General features: G+C 36.2%; 2 protein-coding genes across 6 annotated transcripts in view; both read right to left on the reverse strand.

Moving 5' to 3' along the window:
* The window catches only part of uevld (UEV and lactate/malate dehyrogenase domains), an 8259-nt gene extending 2924 nt beyond the window's left edge, over positions 1-5335 (reverse strand). The window contains exons 1-9 of the mRNA XM_026239375.1: positions 5176-5335; positions 4908-4992; positions 4614-4679; positions 4364-4527; positions 3076-3217; positions 2911-2999; positions 2708-2813; positions 377-547; positions 100-273 (exon numbers count right to left, since the gene is read on the reverse strand). Coding sequence (XP_026095160.1) covers positions 100-273; positions 377-547; positions 2708-2813; positions 2911-2999; positions 3076-3217; positions 4364-4527; positions 4614-4679; positions 4908-4992; positions 5176-5217 — 1039 coding nt within the window. The 5' untranslated portion in view covers positions 5218-5335. The remainder of the gene's footprint in view (positions 1-99; positions 274-376; positions 548-2707; positions 2814-2910; positions 3000-3075; positions 3218-4363; positions 4528-4613; positions 4680-4907; positions 4993-5175) is intronic.
* Positions 5336-8882: 3547 nt separating this feature from the next.
* On the reverse strand, positions 8883-14772 carry spty2d1 (SPT2 chromatin protein domain containing 1). 5 transcript variants are annotated; one of them, XM_026239376.1, is made up of 6 exons: positions 14263-14772; positions 13862-13976; positions 11031-12389; positions 9958-10114; positions 9686-9763; positions 8883-9325 (listed from the first exon to the last, which is right to left on the reverse strand). In XM_026239376.1, the coding sequence occupies exons 1-6, from the start codon at positions 14320-14322 to the stop codon at positions 9226-9228; spliced, it is 1869 nt and encodes a 622-aa protein (XP_026095161.1). In that variant the 5' UTR covers positions 14323-14772; the 3' UTR covers positions 8883-9225. The 5 variants fall into 5 exon arrangements, with proteins under 5 accessions (XP_026095161.1, XP_026095164.1, XP_026095166.1 ...); XM_026239379.1 differs by having other exon boundaries at positions 11043-12389; positions 14263-14771; XM_026239381.1 differs by lacking the exon at positions 14263-14772 and adding an exon at positions 12939-13007.
* Positions 14773-15417: the final 645 nt, after the last annotated feature.

Below are 15417 nucleotides of genomic sequence, written 5' to 3' on the forward strand. Positions count from 1 at the left end.
CCTAGGATGGCTTGAGGGTGAGTAAATCATGGGGTAACTATCCCTTTAAGGCTTTAATTGGTGGATGGGCACATTAAGAAACCCTTGTGATGGACTCACCCTTGTTCTCAGAGAGTTCTCCGATGACCCAAGCCTGCTTCCCTGTGGTATTTGCCACCAGTGAAATGTTGATGATGTGAGACAGTCTCTCCGAGTCCAGATTACAACCCACACCGATCACCTGGGTGGGCAGAAGATGACTCTGTCTCCAGGCAACATGGGTCATGATGTCCACTGTGGACATAAAGGTCAAGAGGTCACATACATGGTCTACGAAGCAGGACTTTGCTGTCCGTTAGATTTTAGAGGAGTAATTGTCTTTAAGCAGTTTCTGAACCTGGTTGAGAGGCGATGAGCAGCACAGCTTTTGGACTGAGCTGGGCGAGACGAGGGATGATGGATCTGTACATGTCCACATTAGTCTGAACTACACTCAGATATGATTGCTCATCACTCCAGGCATTGGCTGTGATCACCACCACCTTAGAGCCGGCCGAGGACGACAGGTCTATGACATGAAGAAGAAACACACCAACAACACAGACAGTAAAACTGAGAGCTGAAGACATGCAAACACTTTGTGCGTAAAAATAAATAAATATATATATATATATATAATTTTTTTAATAATCAAATATTTACAAAAAATAAAACATTATTTCTGCAAATTCTTAAGGAAACATTTCACATTTTCATTTAAGTTGAAGTACTCAAATAAACTAAAAACTAAAACTTAAAACTAGTGTTTTTTTGTCATCATTTTGTCTACAACATTTTAAAAAATGATTAAAAATGTTAATGTAAAAATGACTTAAAAAAAAAGTAAAAAATAAATAAATAAGAAATCTAAATAAAATTTTTAGCAAATAACATTATATCAATTAAATTAACACTACTCTTGATGTCATAGAGGGCTAAAATTATTCATACATTATTTCTAGAATTTAATTGGGATATTAACGTAGTTTTGATATTAAAAATTCATATTTTTTTATAAACTATACAATATCTTTAAGAGTAAGTTTCACACGTACAAGCAAAATCTAAATACAATAATACAATAACTTTCTGCTTTAAATACTACCATTTAAATAATATATGTTTTATGTATTAGACCAGTGGTTTTCAACCTGTGGTATTGCAGGTGGGCCGCCAATTATTTTCCGTTCATTTCCAGTCCATTCTAGGGCTGTGCGCGATTTCTAAATCGCTTTATAGCACAGTTTTCCGTGGCCCTGACCTCCCGTATCCGATCCCATCAGAATGCATTGCGCCTAGCGCGAGAACAGAGACTGGGAATATGCCTAACTCCAGGTTCACACACTGTCTGTGATGCGCCTTTTTTCTGAGCCAATGTTGATGGATCAGAGCGTTCTCACTGCGGTAAAAGGCTAGAAATAAAAACGTGCAAAAATAATTCATGTCTAACACATGATGTTAGTGAACAGGATGCAGTTTAATTGAGAGGAGACACGTTTTAAGTGTGCACACTTTCTCCTCGCAAAGCAGCGTGTATCTGAGCAAGCACGACCGGTTTTGTGACAGAGCAAAGGAAATCTGCTGCGAACAGAGAGATTCGCACTCGTGCATTATTTTAATGTGCTTTCGCGTTATATTTATGCGCTCTCACTGCTGACCGCATACACATACTGTATACACACTGCAAACACCTGAGGCAATGCTACAATTAATGAGCTCTATGAACAATGCATGGCAAAAAAGACAAAAAAGTCCCTGTATACAGGATTTTTTTTTTTTTTTGCCACAAGTCTATAAATTTTTTGACACCTTCACTATAGTGATACTTTTGACTTATGTCTGTTCTAGAGATGTTACAACTTTTAGATAAAGCTCTGATTGGTTTTCTTTTGGAAATATGTTTCAAATTAATCCTGAAGGCATTTATGACTGTAAAAGCATATCGGTGTGTCACAATTGCAAAATTGATTAAAAAAAATTGCGATAGTTTTTTTTTTTTTGTCCATATCGCACAGCCCTAGTTTATTCAATAAATACAGTTAAAAATCTAGCTTCTGAGTACTAAGTTATTAACCCAACAATAGCGGGGTCATTAAATTTTTTTGCAAACATATGTGTTTGGTTGTGTGGGCCGCGAGTTGAAAAAGGTTGGGAACCACTGTATTAGATTAATGAGAATCAGAGCTGTTATCCCAAACTAAACATAAAAAAAACTTATATATTTTTTTTTTTTTTTTATTATTATTATTTATGGTTTTCAAAATAAAGCTGAAATTAAATAGAATAGAAATAATAGAATAAGGTAAAAAAACTTAATATGAATATATTAAAAAAAATTTATATAAAAATAAAAGCTATAAAAATACTATTATAGTATTTAAATGATGGGATGTGTATTAGATAAAGTTTATAAAAGGTCATGAAAATGATTGTCGCACTGGAAAAATTATTCAAATAAAATAAATAAAAATACATTACTCTAAAGTAAAATATAATGGCTTAATTCCTTCCTTTGATTTAGGGTTGAAATATGAACCAGATATTGATATACAGTATATCATGAGATTCCCTCTTGATTTTGCCTATTAATATTTCATAACTGATAAGTAAACATTGCAGTTCATCTGTTCTTTACATTTGAAACCAGAGAATATTTTCCATGTGTGATAATGTGTTAAATGAAAAGCACCTTTTGAGACCTCGACCTTTGGCAAACTGAAAATCTCCAAATCCATTGTGCCACCTTTAGTTGAGCTCTCAGGGACGTCAATCAAAACCAGTTTGTCAACACAGCCCTATGACGGAAAATATGACAACACAGCTTGGTCACAAAAATGCGGTTGTGTAGCCATAAGCTATTTCTGGCAAACAAATAAACAAATATGTAGTTACTTTTGCCATAATACTCAACACAGCAGCAATTCCCAAATCTCCCCCACCAATCACAGACACCTTAACCTCCTGATCAGGACGGTTTCCACCTATAAGAGATATTGCAGATGATTTGAATTCATAAAACATGCGCAGCTGCATATTTTATGTCCATCCCACACAAACCTTCTTGAAGGCTGAGGTTTGACACATAGGCCAGCAGATCGTTGGGACTGTCCCCCTGCGCTGCAGGTTTGGTGCTCAGTGGAGGCTCCTCCTCAAACTTAGCAATCATCTCTGCCAGAAGACCATTCACAGACGACTTTGGCTGCAACAGTGGCATTATTATTATTTTTGTTATTATTATTATTATTTCTCGTTTATTTTTAGATTTATATTTGAAATAATTATATTTGAAATAAATTATTATATATATATATATATATATATATATATATTTTTTTTTTTTTTTTTTTAATGTATATATACAAATACATATCCATACATCAAAGGTCAGAAGTTTGTAATAATTACAATTATTTTAATGGTTTTGCTCACCAAGGCTGCATTTATTTGATCAAAAATACAGTAAATGCAGCAATATTACAAAATATGATTATAATTTCAAGTAACGGTTTTCTATTTGGATATGTTTTACAATTTAATTTATTTCTGTGATGCAAAGCTGTATTTTCAGCATCATTCCTCCAATCTTCAGTGTCACATGATCTTCAGAAATGATGGATCATGTGACCCTGAAGACTGGAGTGATGATGCTGGAAATTAAATCACATGAATACATTTCATTTCAGAATATATTAAATTCCACAATGGTTATTTTAAAAAGTAATAAAAATACAAATTAACTTTACTGTATTTCTTATGTAAATTAGTTATGTAAAAACAGCAGCCTTGGCAAGCAGAAAAAAAAAAAAAAAAGAAAAAAAAAAATAACAAATCAGAACTTCTGACCTGCAGTGTAAATTATTATATATATATATATATATATATATATATATATATATATATATATATATATATATATATATATATATATATATATATATATATTTTTTTTTTTTTTTTTTTTTTTATTAAATAAAAAGTTAATTAGCAGACGCTTTTATCCAAAGCGACTTAGAGTGCATTCAGGCTAACATTTTTTACCTAACATGTGTTCCCAGGGAATCGAACCCCCAACCTTGTGCTGCTAACGCAATTCTCTACCACTGAACCACAGGAACACTAATATTTAAATATTTATTAATTGATAATAATAAATAAATTAATTAATTAATTATATATATATATATATACATACATTTATATAATATTTAAATACATTATTTTATTTATTTATTTTAAAGTCGATTTAATAAAAGTATTTCTACTCAGATAATCAGTTGACTGGATCAGAACTGTTCTGCGTGTAGTTTTAACATGTTAATCTGAGAAGGGTTCGAGGTCCTCTCACATGGTCCCAGTTGTGCAGGCCGGGCAGGTGTATTCTGCCCTTCGAGTCGACGTGTTTACCCTCCCGTATGACCATGCTGGATGTGGGTCTCAGGAAGCAGATGGGAGGCGCGAGAGGGAACGAATCCAAGAGCCACAGCAGGATGGGCAGGTTATACGAGCGCCCTGTGAACACATCAGCATCCAGACAGACAGAAATCAAGGCTCTTTCCATCCTGCTTCAGATAAACAAGAGACTGACAGAGTCTCACCGTGATAGCAGACGGGGATGTTCCCCACCAGTTTGAGCAGCTCCTTCTGTAAACTGTCACTAGATGCTGTAAAAATACACTCAACAATGACTCAGCAGAATTTAATAATCACAAATGATGCATACAACCACAGACCATTATTTGATGTATATACCATTCATGATTAGTTAATGCAGTTATGCAGTCATTTTAATATAAAATTAAAAAACTCAAAAGTCAAAAGTCTATAACGAAGCCAGATAAATGTACTTTTAGATAATCTGATGTGTTTTGCTCATCATCAGAGTGACTTACTGTATGTTGCAGATATTACTTTCATATCAGGATGGACCCGAGACACTTTGTTCAGCTCTTCAATAGCAACATCACGGAACTTATACTAGTGAGAAAACAAACAGCGTGTTAGAGAAAATAATCCATATTTAAAGGCTGGGTGGTAAACATGATTTAACTTTCCAAACAGGTTTAACCAGTGTCTATGGTTCATCTTTAATTCACTGACTATATACGAGACTAAGAGAGCATACATGTGAACAAGAAGTTAAGAGTTAATGTTAATCACCTTCGAGAGAACTTTCTTCACAGATTCCGAGCTGAAATCCATTTTCTTTATTGAGTAAGACCGAGAGAAACCGAGGAAAGCTATCGTTGGAGCGGTTCAATCTCAACCGAGCGATAAAAAGAAACTTCCGCAAACACATTCCAGCTGCTGCTGTCTGCTACGGCGAGCCGAGAGGGGCGGAGTCAAACTAACACAGCAAGACGACTGAAAGGCGACTTCAAAAATAAAATTACAAAATTATATTTATAAAAAATTATATAATTTATGGACATCTGAGATTAACATAAAATGTGTAAATGCACTGAATATATATATATTTTTTTTTGGAGACTTTTTGTTTTTTAACAATTTCAAAGAAGACAAAACAATCACATTGTGAACAACACAAACAGTGGGGATGAATTATTATTATTTTTTGCTTATGTAGACTACAATTTTGCAGCAATATAAACAGGCTAAATTAACAATGGATTCAAGACCTTTGTTGGTTTTGTTTTCATAACAAATATCATTTAATGCAAAAACGTAGTTAACCTTTACTAAATTTTAAAGAAAATTGGTCAATTCCATCCAAATGTTTTAGACAATTTTACATTCAAAGAACAAATGAGTCACAATCTCTCTCAGTATCATAAATCATCAGTTTCAGAGTATCTTGAAAATAATTATTTAACAGGGCATATGGTATGCTATGCAAAACATTATTTATTTATTATTATTATTATTTCCCCTAAAATACAATCACAAGTCCTCGGATGGAAGATGCTCGTTTTATCGCTTGTTTCTGATGCAAAACGAGATCGGTTTCGCAAAATAAGGTGAAAGTGGTGTTAGACAGCTTTGGGTGTGTTCACACTTGCAGTTCGGTTCATTTGGGTCGGACCGGACCAAAAAAGGACAACGATTTGCTCCCGTCTGCTAGCGTACACATTTTAACACCGAACCTAAAGGCATAGTGACACGTTCACAACCTGATTGGTTGGCTTGAATTACGTATATTTCGTGACGGAACTCACCGAAAACCCCAAACAAAAGTAGAAAGCGCTGCTGCCTGCGGGTGTATGATATCAAAGCACCCATTAACTCATCGGTCTGCTCAACCACTTCCGCTTGCCTGGTCCGATCCATAGCCTTTATAAAACAAGGTCCGAACCAGAGTTCAATTGCCCCGCGTTCATATTACCGCGGTTCGTTTGCGTCATCAAGCCAGTAGTTGTTTACCCCATTGCTAAGCAACTGCGGGAGAAGGCGGCAAATGTATAACATTGCTCTTTGCACTTTTTCTATATTCATGTTTTTGATCCTTCGTTTTGTTTACAAAGCTTCAGTACATAACAAACTTACATCTGTCTTACGAATGTACTGCAAATACTCTAAAGAATACTGAAGGCGAACAGAATTGAAATGCTCTCTGCTTGCAGTGCGTCAGTCACGCTCGTCAGCAAAGTGAGTGAAACACACATCAAATAATACGTCATTAATAGCGGTTCACTTCCACGATTTGGTACAATTGCGTTCACATCAGCAGCGAACCATACCCCAGACCACCTAGTTTTCTAAAGGGGCTTTAACACTGGCAGTTTAGTGCGGAACGGGGAACGGTTCACATGAAAAATTGCTAATGTGAACGCTGCAATCCCGTGTACGCGTAACACTGTAGATATCATTGTTTCCTCAACACGCAAGAACTATGAGTGGCAACGCGGTTGTCTTTCACACACTGTACAAATTGTGAGTAAAAAAAAAGGAATGGAATAATTTACAAGTCTCATAAACTTAGATTTGATTCACAATAGAATATAGAGAACATATCTAATGTTGAAAGTGAAACATTTTGAAATGTCATTCAAAATGAGAGCTACACATTCCAAAAAAGTTGGGACAGGTAGCAGTAAGGTGGGAAAAGTTAAATGTACATATCAGGAACAGCTGGAGGACCAATTTGCAACTTATTAGGTCAATTGGCAACATGATTAGTTATAAAAAAGAGCCTCTCAGAGTGGTAGTGTCTCTCAGAAGTCAAGATGGGCAGAGGATCACCAATTCCCCCAATGCTGCAGTGAAAAATAGTGGAGCAATATCAGAAAGGAGTTTCTCAGAGAACAATTGCAAAGACTTTGAAGTTATCATCACCTACAGTGCATAATATCAACCAAAGATTCAGAGAATCTGGAACAATCTCTGTGTGTAAGAATAAAGGCCGGAAAACCATACTGGATGCCTGAGATCTTCGGGTCCTTAGACGGCACTGCATCACATACAGGAATGCTACTGTAATGGCAATCACCACATGGGCTCAGGAATACTTCCAGAAAACATTGTCGGTGAAGACAATCCACCTTGCCATGCGCCGTTGCTGGATAAAACTCTATATAAGCGCAGACGTTTTCTCTGGGCCAAGGGTCATTTAAAATGGACTGTGGCAAAGTGGAAAACTGTCCTGTGGTCAGATGAATCAAAATTTGAAGTTCTTTTTGGAAAACTGGGATGCCATGTCATCCGGACTAAAGAGACAACAAAAGAGACTAAAAAGACAAGGACAACCCAAGTTGTTGTCAGCGCTCAGTTCAGAAGCCTGCATCTCTGATGGTATGGGGTTGCATGAGTGCGTGTTTCATGGGCAGCTTACACATCTGGAAAGGCACCATCAATGCTGAAAGGTATTTCCAAGATGTAGAAAAACAAGATGCGACAAAGAAGACCGAAGACAGTTGATCAACTAGAAGCCTGTATTAGTCAAGAATGGGACAACATTCCTATTCCTAAACTTGAGCTACTTGTCTCCTCAGTCCCCAGACATTTGCAGACTGTTATAAAAAGAGGGGATGCCACACAGTGGTAAACATGGACTTGTCCCAACTTTTTGGAGATGTGTTGATGCCATGAAATTTAAAATCAACTTATTTTACCCTTAAAATGATAAACATTTGATATGTCATCTATGTTGTATTCCGAATAAAATATTGAAATTTGAAACGTCCACATAATTGCATTGTTTTTATTCACAATTTGTACAGTGTCCCAACTTTTTTGGAATAGGTTTTGTAAGTACTGACCTTAATAAGCACTTACCACAATGTCAACACGTGTCTGTTCACTAAGAGAAAGTAACAAAGCAGGCAAACGCTGTGTGAAATGTAATTTGCTTGCACCGTTAGATGTATTACATCTTATGTGTCTTGCTTTGAAGCAAATAATAAAGACATGATGGTAAAACTCTTAAAGCCGTTCACTCTGGCCCGTCACAAAACTAGAGAGCAAGTAGTACAAATTAATAAAGGTTAGACTAATTATCTACTTGCCTGTTGGTAAAAAAAAAAAACACTGCTTTGTCTTTTATGACACATAAAAAATTACATCTACTAACTAAAATTTTAGTTTGAGCACAAAGTATCTACACTGGTTCTCTGAATCAGTAACTTTTACAAAAACTACTGTGGTGGCTAATTGATATGTTAATCATACCACAGGTAATTCACAGAATGCCATGGTAATGCCATGTTACAAATATTGACTTGTTATCTAGAGGACTCAAATATTTAAATGTGAATGTTATTTTCATTACGGGTTTTGCAACGTGGGCTGTGGCCAATGTGTTCCACAGAGCAAAGTTAAATTTGAGTTCCATACCAGCACTTCCAGGTTTCTGTAACCAGATCCACCATTACAGCAAAAACAAAGAATTAACAAATGACAGGACAACAGAATCTGTTAAATCCCTTTAACAAAAAATACACTGGAAAGATAGCAGTCTTCGGTCTTTTTTCACCAAATAAATAATACAAATAATAAAATAACTCTCCCTAGATCGGGACCAATCTAGAAGTTGGTGCTTGAGATGTAAGGCTTCCACATCAAAATACTTTCATGGTTTCTACACATACAAAAAAATGCTATTGTGATTATCAGATGGGCTCTTGATAGTGCAAACCTGCTCCCATGGCTTGAACAATCAAATAAATAGTGTAACAACATCAGCGGCACAAGGAATGCATTTCCATTCCACTTGGTTCCTCCAAACCAAATAAGACAAGATCAAAGCATAGTAAACTAAAAATTTGTCCGCTTCGCTTTCATCGCTAGTTTTTTTTTCATCTCCTCCTCCTCCATACGCATCTCCTCTTCATCCTCCTTGATGCCCAGGCGTAAACTGAGGCAGAAACAAAAACGGGTGTCATTAAGGAACATAATTTCTGCCGGTCCTCTGCATAAAGGGAGAGAAGCATTTCATTTGAGTCTATCGGAAACACAATCATCACGATCATTTTATCTTCTTCGCATTCTTCCGCCTCATCTCCTCAAGTTCTCTTCTTTCCTCCTCCTGGTCCTCATACACTGCCAATCGCAGGCTAATCAGACAATCAGGGGCAAGGCAAGGCAAAAAAAAAAAAAAAAACACACACACAAAGAAGAAGGCAATAGTGTGATGATTTGGTGAAAATGGTGACGGACCAAAGAAGTTTGTCAAAACTAATATTTACCCACTTATAGTTTGCAGCTGAAATCTTACCTCCTTGCTTCCTCTTTCTGCTGGTCCTTCCAGCTGCTCTCCATAAACTTCAACGCATAGTCGCTTTCATCTTTATATCTGTTAAAACAAAAGACACAAATGTACCACAAAGTAGGCAAACTCCTTGTAATTTAAGGCGAAAGACATTCTATGCAAATATGCAAACATCTGTATAAACATGCTTCCTATAACTGGTGAGATCAAATACCAGCGTAGAGTATTTTTCAAGCCCAAGGATATTTTATGTAACCTTAAGCTGGATAAAAACTCACTTGGACTTATCATAGCCAAAGATTTCCCTGATATGTTTTGAAATTTCATCTTGGTCTTCTCCTTCATCGTCGATGAAGTCATCCATCTCAGAGTCAAAATCTTCCTCATCCTCATATTTCCGTTTATAATTGGATGTTATGGGGGGCAACGCTGGTCCTTTAAAAATAGCAAGAGTAGAGGGGATTCGACTTCAAAAAAAATTTAAGAATACACAAAGCATTAATGTTGCTACTGATTACACATTAAAATGATATAGAACACAAGAATGAATACGTTCAAATAATTCAGAAATTCTTTCCAAAAGAAAATTCAATACAATTACAAGGAGCAACAAACAACACAATAATTGATACACAAAAATTAATAAAACAAGTATCTTTCATGAAAACTGGTTTAATAATATCTGTAACAGGCTGTCGATTACCAGCAAAAAAAAAAATAATAATAATAATAATAATAATAAAAAATCATAGAAACAGTATCTTTTCTCCAAAAAATGCTTTCTGTATGAGAAATAAAATGCTGGACAGGAACCGATTTTGTCCATCAGGAACTGATTGCATGTACTGTATAATTCTATAGGTTGCATTCTTTACATTACAGGAGTTGAATAAAACTGTATAGAACATTAACCAGACAAGGTTAGCAAGTGACTTTGACATAATTTTCATGTCAACACCAGATAGGAAATGTGTACGAGTATAACATTTACTATGGTCTAATGAATTTTCACATCAACTTCAGTTGCAAGTTCTTTACATTAAGTGGAATTTGTTTTGAAGGACAAATAAGAAGTAAGGTTTTCACGATACCATAAACACTACGATACTATCATGATACCAAGAAGTATTGCGATGCGAACAGAGATATATATATACTGTACATATTACACACATGTAAGCAGGACATTTTTTTTTTTTTTTGTCGCGATACTACCATAGTACTGGTAAACGGTGCAACCCTAGTAGGAAGTACTTTGTGTTATCTTTGGACAGGGATCTGTTGAAACAGTAGTTCTCTTAATATTAACAAACAGAAATCATGAAACACTTGCCCATTAAGATATTCTTACCGCAACCCTTACCAGGAGGTCTAACCAGGATCCTGTGGCCTGAGGGTCCTACCAATGTCTTGGGGCCTTGAGGCCCCAGAGGTCTTGGAACCATCCCAGGTCTCGATGCAAAGTTTTTTGATGAAATAGTCTCTGAAACAACAGTGCACTGAGGTCTTCCAGGGCCAGAGCCCATGCCATTTAACGGTCTCCCAGAAACACTACCTCCCAACCTGCTTGGTCCATTTATGGAGCCCCTGGAGCTTCCAGGAACCTGCTGAGCTTGCAAACTACCACCTGGTCTTGGTTGCTTTGAGGGATCACCAGAAGAAGGTTGTGCAAGTCTGTTGCACCCAGGCCATGTTAAATGTCCTGGTTTTGCTTGTTTCTGAGGTTGCCCACCCCTGTCAGAGTTACTAGGTCTACCTTGCCCAAAGTTTTTGGGTGGTTCTTGACCTGGTCTAGCTGCACCAGGAGCAACTCCTGCACGAGTTCCTGAAATACATGATTTTGCTTGAGGTACTGAGATACTCCCCTTCTTTGGGATAAGGTCACTTGAGGTTGTGGGCCTATGGCCTAATGAGGGTCTGGTTGGTGTTTGTTTCAATTGAAACGACGCACCATTCTTCATGGCAGCTTTACCATTTAAGGCACTTGAGGAGCCTGAATTTCTGTCTCCATGCAGCTTTGCAGAACTTGGATTTCTATCACTGAATGCTTGAAGTTTTGGCTTTTTGCTGGTACTACTTGACTGGTACTTTTCCACTGATGGCTTGGGCAATTTCTCATTTTTGCCATCTCGGTCTACATTTTTCTTTTGTGAATTTGAGCTGGATTTGTGTCTTGAATTCTTGTCTGGTCTGGCGTCCTTCCCTCTATCCTGATTCTTAACTCTGCGCTCCATTTCGAGTTCCCGAATCTCCTCTGCTGTTCTAAGCCTCTCTTCAGTCTTCTTCACTACTTTAATTTCAACAGGTTCAAACTGCTTCTTTTCCGCAAGTTTCAATAGGTCTGCAAAGTTCAGTGATGCTGATGGGGGCCTTCCTGGAGCACTGGGTTTTTTTGGTTTGCTGTCAAATTTGGAGGACTCAGCCCGAGACGGAGGCTTGACAGGCATGCTTTGTTCTTCAGATTCAGAATCTGTTCCCTCACAGTAGTAATTATCACCATCATCATCTTCATCATAAGGGTTCAAACTTTCCTGCTCTTCCGATCTATCCCCCTTCGACCTCCTGCTTTTGGGCTGATCTATGACAGGGATGCCATTGTAACCTCTGAAATTGTCCTTGGTACGCGAAGCCATTGCTCTTGCCTTCCTGTCTGATTTCAGCTCCACTCTTTTGGCCAACAATTCCTCTTTTGCTTTCTTACTCTGTAGTTCTAAGAATGAGAAAAACACCAAAATATGCATCATATGAGAAATGCCATTGTTATTTTCTCACCCTAATGCCTTTCCAAAACCCTATGGCAGATTTTATGAGGGAAAAAAACGTCACATGTGAGTATCAAATGTCATCCATCAAGCTTTTGATAAATGTTTTTTTGTTCATCTTTCAAACATTGTCTTGCATTGCTTTAAATGTTTTGCCCCCACAATATTATTGGAGGATTTTGATCAACAATTGATATTTATATGCATTAAATAGTTTTAAGTAGTCTGCTACACTATTATAAAAATCTCACTGATTTATATTACATTTCATTTTACTTTTTGGCCATAAAAATATCAGTAACTGCACAAAATTACATTATCATGTTTATACTCAGTTTGGGCCTCTGTGTTTTTTAAGCTCTACATTCTCCTCTATCAAAATGTATTAGCCTCATTTACCAAATATGATACTCAAAAACATATTTGTATTACATTTCTAAAAATTAGGTTTTTCAGACTGCTATTACTTATGTCAACCTTTAGAGAATTATACACACCTGAACCAGCCAATCCAGGTCTCCAGGATTGCTAGAAACTTCCTGGCAAGTGTGTATGAACTGTTGGAGCTGTCAATATTTGAAAAGGACTAACTAAATAAATATAATTAGGTATTATAAAAGGGTTCCATATAACTTGTTTGCTAGAGTTATGTGATATACCAGCACAGAGATGCACAAATCTGTGCAACAATTTTATAGTAGTGAAAAATTCATTTAAGGGAAAAAAAAAGAAAAGAACTGCAGGTGGTGCAGTGTGAGGTGTGAGCTTTAACACAAGTGCATGACCTAAATAGGCACGTGATCACTTAATAAGCAGCCATTTAAAGAAGCTTATAACCATATAGTTTCATGTCAGCTGCCTTTTCATGTGTATGTGCCATTTAATGCATTGAGACGCTAAGCGCTGATCTATATAGTGGATGGCTCCGCCCCTCGATTGTGCATCATTGGTCGATTAGATTGGAGGGGGGGAGGGGGGGTGGAGCGGTTGAGAGATGTTCCTAAAAAGTACAAAGATTAACCAATTTTTGGGGGACATTGCTGTGCACTGTGTAAGCAAAGTCAGTAGGCTTCAGTCCAATGCGATAACATAACTAGAAAATACAGTCCAGGTCAAAATAACTAGAAACTGGACAAGAGTTAAAATTACTTTCTGGTTTAAAAAATGTGTACAAACAGTTGGTAACTTTAAAAATAAAATGACATTTTATTTGGTTAATGTCAACCCTGATGAGGCATGCTTAGATACAAGTCACATGGACTGCTTTTATGGTGCTTGTAAGGTAATTTTCATTATCTTGGCAGCATCCATCCCATTTCATTTTATTTTTATGGAAAACGGCAATCTTTTTGTAGTTTTACAGGTTGGCAATGGCATGACAGTAATTAAACAATGACCAGGTTTAAGAAGAAAAGTGCACCTTTTTTCTTTTGCTCCACAGCTTGTTTTTTCAAGAAGGCCTGCACCGCAGCTGAATTAACTCCTTTGACTCTGACATCTTTCTTAGGTGGACCGGTTTTCAAGCTATACCGCTTCTAAAAAGGACAGACATGATTGAGAACCATAGCAATGCAAACAAGTTATAATTAAACTGTTTTTTTTCCCTCACTATATGGGAAACATTAACTAACCCTGCCCAAATCACGATATACTGACATGTTATATGTTGAATTAATCAAACTACAAGCAGTTTAATCTACCAAAGTCGACCTCGATTGCACATTTAAATCTACCATATTACAAACAATTAATTATGTTGTATTTGTTTGTTTTATGAGGATGATGTTTATAGTTTTTTTCATGGCCATTTCTCGTACATACCGGTACGTTGCTGAGACCTTGGTTTTGGGAGGCGATGGACAGCACGTTGTCGAAATCCATGATCCCCAACTGTTCACAGCTCACTTATTTAACTAATATTAATAGCTAACGCTCACCAATTGAAAAACACTAAACTCAGGGAGCTTTTGTGTCTGTAAACACAGTCTGTAAATCAACTGAAATCAGTCTTGATGTTTAAACCAAACGAGTATTGAAGGAAGGAGAAGTAAACCACAGAGGAAACCCTCGATCAAACCAGGTCCCTTCAGCTGCTGTTCGCCATATCTATTCCGCTGTTGTGCATTTAAACCGACAGATTAATACAAAAAGTTTCGTTTTGTATTCGTTCAGTGACACCGGATCAGTTTCCCCAAACTGTCACTGAACGGCGTGAAACAATGAAGCTATAAAAACACTGCAAATGTGGAAAATCCTCATCAGACCTGCGTTCGAGAAGCAGCTACAAACCCACGTCATCCAGTTCACGTTGACACGTTACTTCCGGTTGCTTAAGACACGCGTTTGATCTTCTATCATAACATTTACATAACGCTTTTCACTTGTACTTTTTTTTTATTGTACTTTTTCTTTTCAACAAATGGGATTTCTAAATGCAAATGCACTACTTGTAAAAGCTAAGTATAATTAAATATAAATGCGTTTATATTTATGTATGTATGTATGTATGTGTGTATATATATATATATATATATATATATATATATATATATATATATATATATATATATATATATATATATATATATATATATATATATATATATACAAACACACAGAGACACACATCACACACATACATACAACACACACATACACAAACTGAATTAAAATGATAACAAAAAAAAAAAAAAAAAAAAAAAACATAAATCATCAAATAGATCAAATCTATGAATGTCCAGCAGCAAGTAGCTGCAGTATTACACACTAATTTTCTTTTGCATTATAAATATTTATTATAGATAAAGCTTGCAATACCAACACATCTGTAATTTAGTTAAGGTAATATTACCAACCTTTTATGAAAATAGTGAGTAGCGATGCTATATTTACTAAATGCTGCCACAAGGTGTCGATACAGATTCTAGAAACAGTTCAGCTGTATGTTTACCGTTAACGCATCTAAACTCATTTTAT

This window comes from Carassius auratus, chromosome 50 (genome assembly GCF_003368295.1).
Source record: "Carassius auratus strain Wakin chromosome 50, ASM336829v1, whole genome shotgun sequence".
NCBI classification, from domain to species: Eukaryota; Metazoa; Chordata; class Actinopteri; order Cypriniformes; family Cyprinidae; genus Carassius; species Carassius auratus.

What these genes read in the sequence shown, in the direction of transcription:
- spty2d1 (XM_026239376.1), bottom strand. Translation starts at nt 14,322, where the DNA reads ATGGATTTCGACAACGTGCTGTCCATCGCCTCCCAAAACCAAGGTCTC. An exon ending in AAGGTCTCAGCAACGTACCG is followed by an intron (nt 13,977 to 14,262) that starts GTATGTACGAGA and finishes TGTCCTTTTTAG; the next exon opens with AAGCGGTATAGCTTGAAAAC. An exon ending in TGTGGAGCAAAAGAAAAAAG is followed by an intron (nt 12,390 to 13,861) that starts GTGCACTTTTCT and finishes TCTCATTCTTAG; the next exon opens with AACTACAGAGTAAGAAAGCA.